General features: G+C 38.7%; 1 protein-coding gene across 1 annotated transcript in view; it reads left to right on the forward strand.

Annotated features, from left to right (window-relative positions):
- Positions 1-15901, forward strand: part of LOC105931190 (cadherin-18) — a 238375-nt gene that overhangs the window by 142965 nt on the left and 79509 nt on the right. Inside the window, exon 8 of the mRNA XM_021320146.2 lies at positions 14943-15079. Within this exon, the coding sequence (XP_021175821.2) occupies positions 14943-15079 (137 nt within the window). The remainder of the gene's footprint in view (positions 1-14942; positions 15080-15901) is intronic.

Consider the following 15901-nt stretch of genomic DNA (forward strand, 5'->3'; position numbering starts at 1 on the left):
TAAAACAGTAGAGAGCCTGAAAGCAGATATTCTCAAGTTTTGTGGGGAAAAAAAGGACATCCCTGAGCTTTCAGAGACGCTCTGGATGGCAGATCTGGTGATTGCTGTGGATCTGACCGCACTAATGAATAAACTAAATACCAGAGTAAAAGGCAAGGGCCTGTTTGCAAGCAAAATGCACAGCTTTCGTGTGGAAACTGACATTTCTTTCAATAAGAGGACAGCATTTTCACTCACATGCCAACTCTGCAGGAAGTCGCACCATCAGCTCATCACCTCCAGAAGTATTCCTCCATGTAAGGGGCACCGCATAGTGAGTTTTCAAAAATGGTTTGAAGACTTCAAGACAATTGAGAGTGAAAGGTACTTGATTTTTGTGTATGTTGTGCATACATCCAGTGATGCACAACATCGATCTTGAATTTATTAGTCTAGATCAAACTGCAGATTATTGGCAGATCATTTTAAGTCAGTTTTAGTTTTCAGTGAAAGAGGAAATATGTCCACACTTGAGGAGGGAATCTCAGAGGATGTTGGCTCTCTTCCTACATCTGTGAACAAATGTTCTCAGCAATTAATTTTAACACATCGCTGTGTTGTCCACCTCAGACATTCAGCCGGACTTCAGTGTGCTTCTCCAAGCCCAAAAAAGTCCAGATTCATCTCACTGAACCTTAAGAAATTTGAGGTAAACCAAACAAAAAACACTGGGTGCAGATCTTCTTATTAGTAATATATGGATGCCATTTCATAAATGCTGAAAATTTTTTTTAAAATTTCTAAATTGCTTTTGTAAATGTTAGTTAGTATTCACCCCAGCCACATTTGGACCAGAGTTCATTTCCCCCCTAGCTCTGGACTGTTTGTGCAGGTCTGAATGTACCGGACCAAACAACCAGACTCGGACCCAATTTTGTAGGTGCTTTTAGTCCGCTTTCAAACAGAATCTGGTGCGGTTTTCTTCTGTTTTGAATACAAACAACCCCCAGTCTGAACCAACAGGAAACATAGTCTCTTTGGACTTAACAAGACGCCGTGTCAGTTAACGTAGTACTCAAATCATACCTATCGCCAGAATGCCCTTGGACTCCTTTGGCTTGCAGGACACAATCTAAATTTGAAAATATGAAAAATGTCTGGAAACCTTTGTTGAATGAGCTGCTCCTGCCCCTCACAATGATTTATCAGCTGTAATAATAAGCATAAACATGCAAGACTGAGGTGCTGCATGCCAGATTTACATGGCAGCTTTCCTGTCCAGACCAAACAAGTGGACCAAAGGACTCTCTGAGTGTGACTAGACCTTTAGAGTGCCATAATTATGCTACCCAAACTTCAATTCACCCTTAAGGCACTCTACGTCGTTAATTATGTAACTGTTTACAAAGCTCTCATTGGTCTACTTCCCTGGTCTACTTTTATTATTATTTTCACCCCTGAGATGGAGAACTGAAATAGGAATAAGGGCTTGGTCATATGCAGCTCCCTTTGCCTGGAACCACCTGCAGAAAGACCTGAAGCTTCATGACCCGTTTTTCTCTGGATGTCTTTAGGAAAATGCTGGACGACCTGGACACAGCTTCATCTGTGTATAAATGTTTTGCTTGATTTAGGGTTTCTATAAAGTTGTTGTATTTTTTTTATTGTATATCAGAATTTCTGGCTTTAAACTTTTAAACAATTCAGTTTGTTTGGATGTGTGTGGTTGTTTGAACCTTGTTTGCTTTGCTGCTGTCTTGGCCAGGACACTCATAGAAAAGAGATTCTAATCTCAATTAGGCTTCTCCTGGTTAAATAAATAATAAACAATGCTGTGATAGATAGATGGATAGATAGATAGATAGATAGATAGATAGATAGATAGATAGATAGATAGATAGATAGATAGATAGATAGATAGATAGATAGATAGATGACCCTCTAACATCATTCAGTTGCCCATTTGGAGAAATATTGCCCTCTTCTGCACCATAATGCAATTTTGAGGCATTAGGGAACTTTAGTCACAAGTATCAGACAGGAAATGGAGACAGAAGGAGGAAAACAAGCAGCAAATGTTCCTTGGTAGGGAACTGAACCCTTGAACACGTACACAGAGGACCGATAGCCTCTATATTTTGGCACACGTTCTACCCTTACCCAACATGCCTCTCCATAGTGAAAGATTTCTAATAAACATTTACAAGCACAACTGTAAAAACTGTATTTAGACAAAATGTTGTGAATATAAACAGCCTTGCAGACACAGGAGTCCACTGGGACTCTGACGTCTGGTAAGCCCCCAAACTTCCTGGAGCTCTGTTTGGCATTCTGTGGCACACAAGCTCTGGTAGCGGATGCTTCTGAAATGTTGAGGGCAGTGAAAGTGTGTGACAGGTAGTCTGACAGCCAGTGGCACCGTCAGCTAAGTCTGGCATTTATGCTTCTGGTTTGTTGAGCTGTCGCAACACTAAGCAATCACAACTGTGTGAAGCAACAAGTGGAAGGCACTGTGCCATGCCGTTAACTCTCAGTGTTGTTAAACAAGTAATATTTTATCACACTGAGCTAAAAATTGTTAGTGTTTCTGACAGGTAATGCTTCTGTAACTGACAGGTAGCGTTGAAGAGAGAAAAGAAAATAAACCATGTTGGAATAAAGGGTAAAAGGCACGGACCGCTACCTGGTCATAGCCTGATTTAAGTTTCTGACAGTATTACAATTTTTACAAAATAATAAGAAAATAAAAACTGAAATACATAAGAGGATCTAACTGGTTATATTCAAGAGGCACATGAGCCAGAAGGGATAAGATAAAAAAAAAATATCCATTTGTATTTCAAATAAATGCATGTGATTTTATTTCTTCCGGGTGATTTTATTTTTTGTGATTGGTAAGTTTTGCATTGTGTGGGATGTTCGATGTGAGCAGAGTCTTTAATTGTTCTGCTGTATTTTCTTGATGACTTGCTTCAAACTTAGTTTACTAGTTGGGACTAGAGATGACGATGATGATGATGATGATGATGATGATGATGATGATGATGATGATGATGATGATGACGATGACGACGACGACGACGCTGAAACATAAATTTAATACTGAAACTGCTAAAATATTACAACCTATTGATTATTACAGCTATTATGTTATCTGTATATTTTTTACTCTGTTACAAACATAGAACACAAGCTAGTCTATTTTAGTTGTAGTTTTTATTAGCACTTATTGTGCCCATTGCAGCGTTAGATTGCATTTTCGTTATATCATAAATCAACATATCAAAAATTAGGTTGTGGATATTTAATCACACAATCAAAATATTATTATTTTTATTACACTAAAGTTTGTTTCCCATTCGCTGAAATAAGTAAAACATGAAAACAAGATAAAACAAAGATGGTAATCCTATGCTACCCCTTTTAAAACTTAAAGGGCTAGCATTAGGAATAGAAAACAATCATTCAAATGTTTATTAAAACGTTTGGTTGGTTTTGTCTAAATGTTAAATAAAGGCCATTAAGCCTGATTCTGAGTTAGGATGTCCAACATTCCTTTGAAGATTTAGGAGTGGAGGAAATAGTCTCAGGAAGCATCTGGACATCTATCCAGCTAAACCAGAAGATCAGAGATGGAATAGGGATACTGTGGGTCAGATAAGACTGTTTATTATTTTGGAACCACTTAACCTGCTGCTCTGTTCTGCCACCCTTGTCCTTCTGCTGGGGGGAGAATGGCTTTGACTCCAAGAGTTGTTCTGTCTGCCTGGCGGTCATTCCTAAAGGGACAGGCAGTCCTGGTCTCTCCTGGTTTTGGCTTTTGGGATACCCGGAGGCTCCTCCCTTTGGATTTGGAGCAACATTGAAAATTATAAAAAAAAATACCCCCGAAGAAAGTAACTGCGGGATGCTGAGCGCCGCGAAGATGTAGAGGAAAACAAAACTGTACGCAGGAACTTTACATAATAACAAACACACTGATTCTGCCCAAATACAGACAAAAACATTCTGTCTGCCACCAAAATCTGCAAAGTTTAGCAGACTTGGCTTCAGATGGTTGGGGAAAAATCTTCCTGCTGTCAGTGTTCTCTCTTTCCCTCTCTGCTTCTCTCACTGAGACAGACACAGCTCAGCTGTTCCGGGAGCTGGAGCTTCCAGGGTTGAAGACGCCCTAAGCCTGTTTAACTAATCAGACACAGACTTTTGAAAATATGTGGCCATGTTACGTTGTACAGCCAATAACAAAAATGGAATCTGTTATTCGTTCCTGGAAAGTTGATTAGGCTCGTTAGAGAGGATAAAGGGTTGTTAAGCAACTACCATTAGATAAAATGTCAGATAGAAACTATCTTCTGCTTTGCTGCAGCTGTCCTATTTCAAGGTGTACAGAATGCAATCATTCTGTTACAGAACAAAAGGCTGATATTGAGGATTTAACACAATAATTACTGTTTAAATGAACTAATTATGGATTGTTAAAAAAAGTGTGTACAATTTTGTGCATTTCTAAAATTTGTATATGAATGAATGGATGGATGGATGGATGGATTTTCATGTATTATTTTGAGCATCTGTTACGACATCTGTCGTAATAGATTCAATCAATCATTTATGTAAGGCCATGTCCTATTGGCTAGTTTGACGAGAAGTTTCTATGTAGCTTGATCCATTATTTTGGCTGATTGACACATTTTAAGTTTGACTTAATTCACAGCAGCAATAGACTTTCTCATAACTGCATCAAAGGTATGTAGGACACACCATCTAGAATTCAAATACATCATCTCAATTAGAAACCTCCATAATTTTTTTTATTAAATTCTGATGAAGAAAAGTAGTAGAGGTATACTGATCAATTATTTGCAAAGCTTTGACCTAAAAATACCATTTTAACTGATTCAAATTTCTGTGAATCTGACAGCCTTCAAAAGGTTATTTTCTATGGTTTTTGCCATGAGCAGTCATTCACTTATGTTGTGAGAAGTTTTAGTATCATTTCAAAATAAATACCAAAGATTTTTATATGTTTTTGGCCTATTTAGTGTTTTAGCATGGTTAGCATTCCTAACTTTTTTCCTGGAAATAGACACTTCAAAGAAACTGAACATGGTTGAGTCTTCCCTCAGTTACAATCTCTACACCGATGAGATTTGCTTCTAGTTGAACCTCTAAGTGCTTAGGTATGGTGCGTTCACTGACTAGTATTAGATCGGACGTGAAAGGTTTGATTTGATTATGCAAAACATTAAACAAATCCGGTCACCAGCCAGTTTCTTGATGTACAGTGTGAAATACCTTAATTAAGTATGGGAAGTTCTTCTTTGTGTGGGGATTTTTCATCATGCCGCATCTCAATAATGTGTATTGATAGTTTATATTTTGCTTCAATTTCACCTATTTAATTTTTCTGACAAGAGCAAAAGAGGATAAATCCGTTAACACCCATGTTGTCTGCGATATCATTGTTTCCCATATTTACAAACTCTTGAATAAATAACCTTTAGAAACTATAATATATGCATGTCTTGGTTTTACTTTCTATTTGACAACTTTCATAACAATATCTAAACTTTTACAAATAGACAAAAAATAGTTGTGAGAAGATACATCGTATAAAAGTTGCACACAAGATGTTTTAAATGTTTACTCTGAGGTTCCACCAATTAGACACATTTAATACTTTATAAAGTTTTTATTAATTGTGCTGTCTGGACAAGTTTGTTTTTTAGTCTCCTACTGATAGCAGTACATATTATTTAGGCTCAATTTTGATTAAAATGTCTTGCCAAAATTGCTATATTGTTAGCTGAAAGACTTCTGTTCGACAGACTTTACAGTGTGGCGGAAGATCTTAACAGAATATACAGTAGGTAAAGAGCAATTAAAATCTATTAATCCACTGTCACTGATTTGAGTAGTGAGTTAGACAGTGATTCTGAATTAGAAAGTCAAAATGGACCGCTTGTAAGATCCTGCTTTTATCACTTAAAGCAGTAGGCAAAAGTGAAATCCATTCTGTCCAGGCAACTCTTTGAAACAGTAATCCATGCTTTTATTTCACTCCACTGAGATTACTGTAATGGACTCTATGTTGGAGTGAGTCAGTCCTTGCTCTCTCATCTGCAGATGGTTCAAAACGTTGCTTCACATCTTTTAACTGGTACTTAAAAAACAGAACACATCACTCCTGTTCTGGCCTCACTCCACTGGTTGCCTGAGCATTTTAGAGATCATTTTAAAATTCATAGTTTCGTTTTTAAGTGTTTGAATGATCTTGCCCACCGTACCTCTACGAGCTTCTTCATCCCTTCCCGGCCCTACAGGTCAGCTGAGCAGCAGCTCCTGCAGGTATTTAGGTCTAAGTGACGTCTTTTACGTCACTCCTGTCTCTCACTATGCATCCACACACAGTAGTAGCAGCTAGCGCTCCATAAGGATCATTGTTTATAGCTGTGCTGCTTTTTTCTTACCTTATTTAGTGTCAATAGGAACAAGGAGAGACGCTGGCCGGTATCCGCATTTTTTTACTTTTTGAAGTTTTTTATTGTTTTTTACCAAAACGTTGTTAAACACTTCTAGAATTACATTCACTATTACTTCCAGAACGCTGCGGATCACTTTGCGTCCTGGAGCCGTTCAGAAAAAATTATGACGGTCGCATTTATTAGTAGTATAAATGGCCGCCTCAGAAAAATCTGATTTCAGCAAAAAATCGGAATTGAGCATCAAGACCTGCAGTGTGAACGTAGCCTTAGTTTGATCTTGTTGTTATAATTGGTTTTATTATGTTTAATCTTTTTTTTTTATTCCTATGCCTTTTTTATATAGATGATTGTTCTTTTATTGCATGTTTACAGTTTGCAGCTATGTTCAGCACTTTGTTTCACCTGTGGTTGTTTTAAAGCGCTTTATAAATAAAGTTGGTATGCCATGGCATGGTAAATAACTTTTAATGAGATTATCACACAGCACATTGTCTATTCAGCAGTTTTTGAATTTCATAAAGTAAAGATAGGAGCAGGAAAAGTCTGTTAGATTGCTAATTGACCACATTAGTTATGCTTGCAGCAAGTCTGAACTCAGCTCTTCATCAATAAACCTTGTAGCTTGATTGCCATGTTTGCTCCAAAATGCAAATAGATTATTATCTTTCCCAACTATGGGAAAGTCACCCTTCCTTAGTTAGTGTTTTCCTAGTAATAATAAAACAGGTCCTTATGCCATTATACCTAAATTACTGTTCAATCGCTTAAATATATCAGAACGACACTCCCGGAGAAGGTAAAAAGCCTGCAAATAGTCATTAGCAAAAATGTAAATCTTCAAGTTAAAAATCTGTGTAATTTGCACGAATGTCCAAACACACACTTCCTGGGAAACCTAAAGTGTGCAAACAGACATTAGCATGTGAGAGACCATATAATAAGTTTTCATCTGTTCAAGAGTCTGTGGAACCAACAGCATGATTGCAAACATGTAAACAGACACTGAGCTGGGCTGGTGGTTTATTTGCTTGTCAGCAGGGGGCAATCGCCTTCACAGCTTTGGGAAAGAAGCTATTTTTAAGTCTGTTAGTTTTTGAGTTGAGGCGATATGTCTGGCCCTGTTCTAGACTCTTGTAGCATAAACCATGTCTAGCCATCCCAAAATCTCCTGTGCTGTCCTCATCACCCGTGCTCTGCTGTGCTTTGCAGCTTCCATACCCACATTTTTAAACAGGTTTAAAATCATTCACATTATTGGCCATCCTTACAGTGAGTGGAAGATCCTTCCACAGTTTGGAGGCTGCAACGGAGAAAGCTCCGTCACCTCTGTTCACCTGTCCCAGGAACATCTAAACACAACAGGTTACCTGACCGCAGAGTTCTGCTGGGAACATTATTGTGTGAAAGCTCTGAAAAGTAAAGTGGTACAGTGATGCGTGAGCGTTTAAACATTTAAAGCCATACTAAGTAATTTTCGAGTAGCACTCCCCCTACAGGACTTGCTCTCCTCTGCGTACAATATCTATAACAAAGCATGAAAATTTATTTATTTTACATAAAGTTAAGGTGAACTTTGACGCTTCTAGTTCAAAGATCAGCACTGGTAGCCCTTCGTATGACACAACACCAATGAAGTAGCTCTCAAAAAGGTTGGTGACCCCTGATCTAGAGAGACGAAGAGAGAGAGCTTTGTCTCAGCGGACAGATAGCACCGGCTCACTGTGACCCCAGCATAGCACGGCTGAGCCTATTTTTACCTCTTGATTATTTAGGAAAGGGACGGGGACAACCAGGAGGTGAGAGAGAGGGAAAGAGATGTGTGTATGTGGGCGGATCGTGGCCGGAGTCACCGGCTGGCTTGCTGTCCATAGCGCAGCGGGGCAAGGCAAGGCAAGGAGAGGTAAATTTATTTGTGAAGCAAATTTCAGTACAATGACAATGGAATATGATTTACATGTTTAAAGTACTTTCCAACAAAGTAAAGTTGGAGCTTTCTTCATTGTGTTTCCATCCATTGAGAGATGCTATTGGACGATAGCTGCTTCCTTGTTTATCCCCTGCTGCACACATTATTATGAATAAACACATAGGTCTCTATTTACAAACAAATTGAGCAAAAACACTAATTACTTATACTTATACGCCTGCAGGATTTGATAATATTTCATAAAAACTTTGTATGCAACCAGAGTGAGTTACTGATGTATAAATCAAAAAATGCCAAATCACGTGGCTCTGCACCTTTGAGGAGGAGGTGACTTGGAGCAGCTGCAGGACGAGAAGCTGATGCTGCACCTCTGGCTGAGGAAGATGTTCAGACCTTTTCCTACATGTGAAGTAGCTGTTTAAGACATTGGGGAGAGGTGGGTCATTGTTGACCTGCTGGCTGCTCTGCTTGTGATCTGTGATGATCCTGATGCCTACATGTTATATGGGTTGTTGCTGTTAAAGTGCCCCTGGGTGCACTGCTTGTACCTTTGTTTTGTGTTCTGGATGCATTTTTTCAGCTCACCGGTAGCCCTGCTGTAGGCCTGTTCATCTCATGACCTTCAGCATTGACCGCACTGTGCTGTGAAGCCATAGTTTCTGGTTAGGAAACATTCTGATTGTCTTCGTAGGAAAGATAGTTATCAGTGCAAAAGTGAATATAAGACAGCAGAGATGATGATGTGTAATCACCCAGATTAGCTCTCTCTTTAAACTCTTCCCAGTTTGTGTTCAAAACAGACCTGTAAGGCTGAGCGGGCCTCTTCAGTCCAAACCTAAATGTCTTTGATGAGTTTCTTTTGCATCATTTTATATAGTATGTGACTATAGGGATTGTGAAAGTGTAATATCCAAACTTTGCGGTAATGTTGCTCCTTTGAAAATAGGCTTTTTAAAGACATACTATGCAACATTTTTCAGTTAATTAATGTGTTCCATACCGTTTTGGATGATTAAATGAGTCATTTAATCATCCAAAACAACTGCTCAAAACAACCGCGCCTGGCTTGGGAGAAACCAGAACAGCTGAGCATCTTTACGACAGTGCACTTTTACTTTCGCCCTCTGGGGGGAGCCTCACTGGAAAATCTACCCCGGTTGCATAGTATATCTTTAAGCTGTTGTTCTGTGCTTTACGTTTGATGCAAAGCTATAAATCGGAAGCTGTACTGCTGTTTGCTTGGCACCATGTCACTTTGAGACTTCTAATCCGTGTTAAAACCTATACATGTCATATTCATCCACCCGTCCAGTGATTGTCTATACCTCATTCTCTGTGCAGGGTCATGGGTTCGGGGTCTGGTGCCTATCTTCAGCAGTCATTGGGCGAGGGGCAGGTTACACCCTTGACAGGTTACAAGTCCATCAAAGGGCATTACATTTTATTTTGACTCACAAAAGTAACCCTAACATGAAATTGGGTTGCATAAGAAAGAGTAATATATGTTTTATTTTTGCTTTAACAAATCTAAATCTGAATCTTGATTATTTCTGCCATGACTGTTAAGCCTAGTCAAAAATCTCTGATTAGAATAGTAAAACTGCTACATAGTTGGCTCATACATTAGACAATTAATGATGCTGTGCTTTAATTTGTAGCAAACATGGAAGCAACATACAATTTATTATTGTTTATTTTTAAAACATAATTAGAACTAAATGGCAGCATTTTATATCACGCCAGGGCAAATTCTCAGTTATCCACGTCATGGCAACAGCAATCAGGCTTAAATCGGAGGCAAGGGGACTTTTGCTCAGTTTCTTTTTTTTATATAAATTGCAGTCAGTCTATATGACAGTCTTCTAAAACCTGCCATTTGTTTTATTCTTCAGCCTGTTACTAATACTATCGATCAAGGTTAAGGTCATTGCTGAATTTGAGGTAACCAGTCATGTGAAGCAATACTTGAATGACAGTAAAACTTTAATTGAAAACTTGTATCAGTGTGGTGAAGTCATAGTACCAAAACAGCAACTATGATTGCACTGAATGACATTATTATAATGACATATATGAATGACATATAACATTTTGGTGTCCTCCTCATTTATCTGTCCAAACTATTTAAATCAGTTCATCATCGTTATTGGTTTCCCACCCTCCATTTTACCTCTCCATATCGTGGCGAGGTAAAAATACACTGTGCTAAATAGTATTATGTGTTTTTTGGGTCAAAGCTGAAATGATATTGGGCCCTTTTTGACATTTACTGTATTTTGTTGGCTCTCCTAACCTGTGCATATTCGGATTAAGTGCACGAATGTGGAAAGTTTAAGCCTGTTCACACATATTTTTTTTATGCTTTATCTCCCTTTTTTCAGTTTTATAAAGCTATATTCTTTCAGAGGATAAATAAATTCAAAGACCTCTGCTCACTGTCAGATAAGCCTTTGTCTTGTATATATTTCTCTTCTCACTGAGAGTGCAGAGCTCCCTTTTGTTTTCTCTCTCTGCATCTACAAAGCTCACTGACTTGCAGAATCACAGCTTCTTATTGTTTACAATTTAACTATATTGTCTGTGCGTTTTCAACATCTGACCTAAAATCGATTAATGTGTAGGACAAACTATAAAAGAACCCTCTGAGAGTTTGCGTCCATAAAGTGCAGGGTCTGGCTTTTTCTCGTTTATCTCAATCTGCTCTGCAGAGTAGCTGAGTCCTGACAGCTGGGTTATGAGGTGTGCATATGAACTAACTTTCCAAAAAGTCCTTTTATATGCAAATGCAGCTGCCGGTGTGGTGATTTTATCAGACGCTGTCTCGGTTGTGTAGTCTCTGCTGAGTCGCGTGTTGTCTTTAAGGAGGAAAAAGCACATTTCAGTCACCAAACCCATTTCCTGAAAACATAAAAGAGAAAGTAGGAATGGTTTTACTGATAAATCAATATTTCTTTTTATTAATAGCAGTATCCAAAGTCCTTGAACTTTTTTTTTTACAGGTCATCGTCTTATAATAAAAAAGTCAATGGGTTTTATTTAGACATTGCAAATAAATGGAGAAATGGACACATTTTTCCTTATGTATTCCTGAACCAAACCAATAACGAACACGGAGAAGCAGCATTTAGTTCTCATGCTCCACTTATGTGGAATAAACTCCCAGAAGGGTGTAAAAGTGGTAAAACCCTGAGTTCCTTTAAATCAAGGTTAGAAATCTGTTTGTTTAGTTAACTTTGAATGTTAATGTACAAGTTTGTAGTTCAACTTGTCCTATATCTTCACCTGCTGCTACTATACCACTGCAATGTGCTTTCTTCTGTAATATTTTATTTCACTTTGTTCTGTTCATGTACAGCACTTTGAATTCTTGTTAATGAAATGTGGTATGCAAATAATTTTGCCTTGCCTTAAAATAAAAAGCACCCTTAAGGCCCATTATAACTCTGCAGGAGCTACAGCAGGGGCCTCCAACTCCAGTCTTAAAGAGCCACTATCTCACAACCTTTAGATGGAACCCTGTTCAAACACATGTGAAGCTGCTGAAAACCTTACTCAGGCTCTGGCTGGACCTAATGACAGCTGTTTGATTTAGGTGTGTTTGATTAGGAATCTACAGTTGCAAGACAATGGCTCTGAAGGAATGGAGTTGGAAACCTTTGAGCCACAGGGATCCTCACATCAGGTGGGAGAGGCTATCAAGAGCTTCTGCAGACAAATGTCAGCACGGGATTTCCTTTATGGTTATTGGAGTAAAGGGGGTTGATTACAAATAACGGCATTGCTCTTACTTTTCCATCCATCCATCCATCCATCCATCTATTTTCTGACACGCTTGCTTGTAATTTTTTATTTATATTCATTTCACAGTTATGCACTCATTCATGTTCATATATCATGTAAAATTTTGTTGTAACAAGTGAAAATGTGTAAATGTTTAAGGGACATAAATGCTTTTGCGTTTGAGGAAACAAAGTGATAAAACTAGAAGACGAGGCTAATTTGGGGCTTTCTGATCAGTGTCTGGCTACTCTCATCCCAAATTACAAAAACTTAAAAACCACTAAGCATGTGGGGAGAATTTGGACTTTAAGTGGGCTGATTAGTCAAGGCAGATGTTACAGGCCAGCTTTGAATGCACAGGTTGGACTGGGTTAGAAACTGAATTCACTGACCTGAATTATTTTAATTACTGCGAGAAAACAATGCCACTTCAACATCTGTTTTTTTTTTTTTTTTTTTTTTTTTTGTGAAGACATGTTTGTGCAGCCCAAGAGCTCGCACATATAACAACAATCAACCATGGTCCACTTCACATCTGACGACGCTCCGCATAAACAAGGAAGAGGCTTATGGCAGTGGGGGCTGAACCCTGTACAAGCCGGCCGAGATCAAGACAGCTTAGAAAAGCTATGGCTACAAGCTAAAAAACATCTTTGTAACAAATTACCCTGCTAGGGTTTAGAATGCATGTCCCCTCATCCTGAGCTGGTTCTATGTCTGGCAGATGACCTTAACAGCTTTTAGTACAAGTTTGAAAAGCAGCCATTCACACCTCCCACCAACTCGTCCACATCACACTCTGAGGCTCTGTCCACATGAAGACATGTTTGGCTATTTTCTGACAAACTTCTTGGTCAGAGAGAATCAATAATCAAGAGCTTTCATTGTCATTATGCAACCATAATGAAATCTTTGGTGAGACACCGGCTCAGAATGCACGTATAATACACAGAGACAAACCAAAGACACAAAGTTGAATGTACCGAACAATACTTCACAAGAAGCTAAATAGTCCTTAGCATGTGATAAAACGGGGTCCAATCTAGACAAAGTGGAAACCAACATTTGAAACCTGCTCCCAGAGCGGGAAAGTTTGAAGCCTGAGTTCTTTTAAATCACGATTAAAAACACATTTGTTTAGGGTTGCCTTCGACTGTCCTAGTTAAACTGTTTTACTGAAACGTCATTAGTTTAAGCGGGTAGTCCAACTGTTTTTAAAATAATTAATATTTGCTTTTAGTTTGCATTTCCCATGTTTTATTCTGGTTTTATTGTCGTATGTTTCAATCATGTAAAGCACTTTGAGATGTCCTTGTACTGAAATATGCTATACAAATAAATTTACCTTGACTTGCTTTGCCTCGCCTCAATTGGGACACACCTGTTTCTGAGGACCATGTGAGGTCTGATGAAAGTGTGGTTCCTGCTGTGCTGATGGTCCATGTGTGGGAGAAGATACTTCCCAGTCTCAGTCTGTCAGGAAGCTGGTGATCCACTGACAGGTGGAGGCAACCATGGTGAACTGGGTGAGCCTCTGGTAGAGGAAATCTGGGTTAATGGTGCTGAAAACCAAGCTAAAGTCTACAAATGGGGTCCTGGCATGCGCTCCTGGGTGGTTGACTGCATCATCCATCAACCTGTTTGCCCAGTAACTCAAACATCTGTTGGTCAAAGGATTTCATGACCACAGACATCAGGGCTACATGCCTGTAGTCATTTAACATTTAAGTTAAGGCGTATTTGTTGGGGATCAGGGTGATGGTGGACCGTTTCAAGCATAAGAGAACTTCACACAGATCCAGAGACTTGTTGAAGATCCAAGGGAATTGTCAGATCCTTGAGCTTTCCAGTTTTAGCCAGTAAGTTGGAATGAGTCAATTTCCAGGTACCCCACGGGATCTGACTGAGATCAAGATCTGGGTTGTTACCTTAATACTTAATACTCAGCATTTGGTCGATTTATTAGAAATTCTGGTTTATTGTCATGTTTCAGAGTACAGTTCTGCTTCAGGTTTATTTTATTTATTTATTTTCTCACATATGGTGTCATATTGTTCTGAATGTTTGCACTAATAATGTCATGCCATGAAACTGTGGTGGTTTTACCCAGAGTTGTCATTTTCTGACATCCTTATATTGGGCCATGCTTAGTTTGTGGTAGACTCTTTGACAAAACACTTCAATCTCTGAAAAGGTCAGGAGTATTTAACCAGATACTTAGTGACTAATAATGCTCATTAAGACAAATCAGACTTGTGTGTACAATTTACTTTGTCTCCATGTGTGTTATTTAGCATCATAAATAACTTTAAATAGAGCTCCCAAGAGTTAGGGACCCTGATGAGTCACAACTTTATTCCCTAAAACACAAGCTTTAAAGCTAGGGTTGAGGCAACCTTTTTTAATTTTTCGCAGTTTATGATCTCACCTATGGATGTCATAGAATAAAGTTGTCCAGAGAAAAAAAACACTGGATATGACTAAAACTTTAAAATTTGGCAGTAGGGAAAAAATATCCATGGTCAACTGAGATGTGATAATTGGCCCCACTGCCTCCCACAAACAAGAAGGTTTAATGCAGACCATAAAATATCTGGCAGATGGTCACACATAGCGTCTGAAAGCCGATGAGCTGATAATGATCAGTGCGTAAGGATTTGGGCTGCACAATATATACAGTCATACTCAGTAAATGTGTATATTTGTGTTACTTATGTGACCTCAAATGCTTCACAATTCCATGCTTAAGGATGTATTTGTCTCTTTGACAGATATTATTTGGACAGCAAAGAGGACGGAGTGAGATACTTCCGAATCGATGAAAGCAGTGGAATCATACGCACAACACAGCCTCTGGATAGAGAAGACATACCCTGGCACAACATTACTGTAATGGCCTCGGAGGTTGGTAGGTACCCAAGTGTGTGAAGAAACATAATGCACTCACTCATTAACTTTCAGAACAGGGGTTTGTGGTGGACCAGAGGTGTGTTTGGGAGGAAAGATGTAAGCAATTTGCTGATATTTCCTAAGAACTGGATTTTTCTTCCTTTCCCCATTGGCAGATATACATAGTAGTTCCTTTTTAGCCGCTTAACAGTGGATGAAGAATATGCTATGGTCATGGATATCCTGAAGATATCCACCTCCGTTTAAATATCACTGGACTGTTGCATATATGGCGAACTCCATGACTCTACTATACTCATAATACAGTGGCTCGCCAAAGTATTCATACTCCTTAAACTTTTCCAAATTTTGTCACATTACAATCACAAACATAAATATATTTTATTGGAATTTTATGGGAAAGACCAACACAAGGTGGTTTACAATAGTGAAGCAGAAAGAAAATTATGCATGTTTTTATCAAATGAAAAACTGAAGAGGATGCAAAAGTATTCCATCCTTAGTCAATACTTTGCTGCAATTACAGTCTTTTAGGTTATGTCTCTACCAGCTTTGCCCATTTAGTGACTGAAATGTTTGCCCATGCTTCTCTGCAAAACAGCTCAAGCTCAGGCAAATCAGAAAGAGAGCGTTTGTGAACAGCAGTTTTTACATCTTGCCACAGATGCACGATATGGTTTAGGTCTGGACTTTGACTGGGCCATTCTGACACGTGAATATGTTTTGTTTTGAGCCATTCCTTTGTAGCCCTGGCTTTATGTTTAGGGTTGTTGTCCTGCTGAAAGTCTTTTGGAGACTCCAACAGGATTTGTTCTTCACA

This window comes from Fundulus heteroclitus, chromosome 21, assembly GCF_011125445.2.
Source record: "Fundulus heteroclitus isolate FHET01 chromosome 21, MU-UCD_Fhet_4.1, whole genome shotgun sequence".
Classification (NCBI taxonomy): Eukaryota; Metazoa; Chordata; class Actinopteri; order Cyprinodontiformes; family Fundulidae; genus Fundulus; species Fundulus heteroclitus.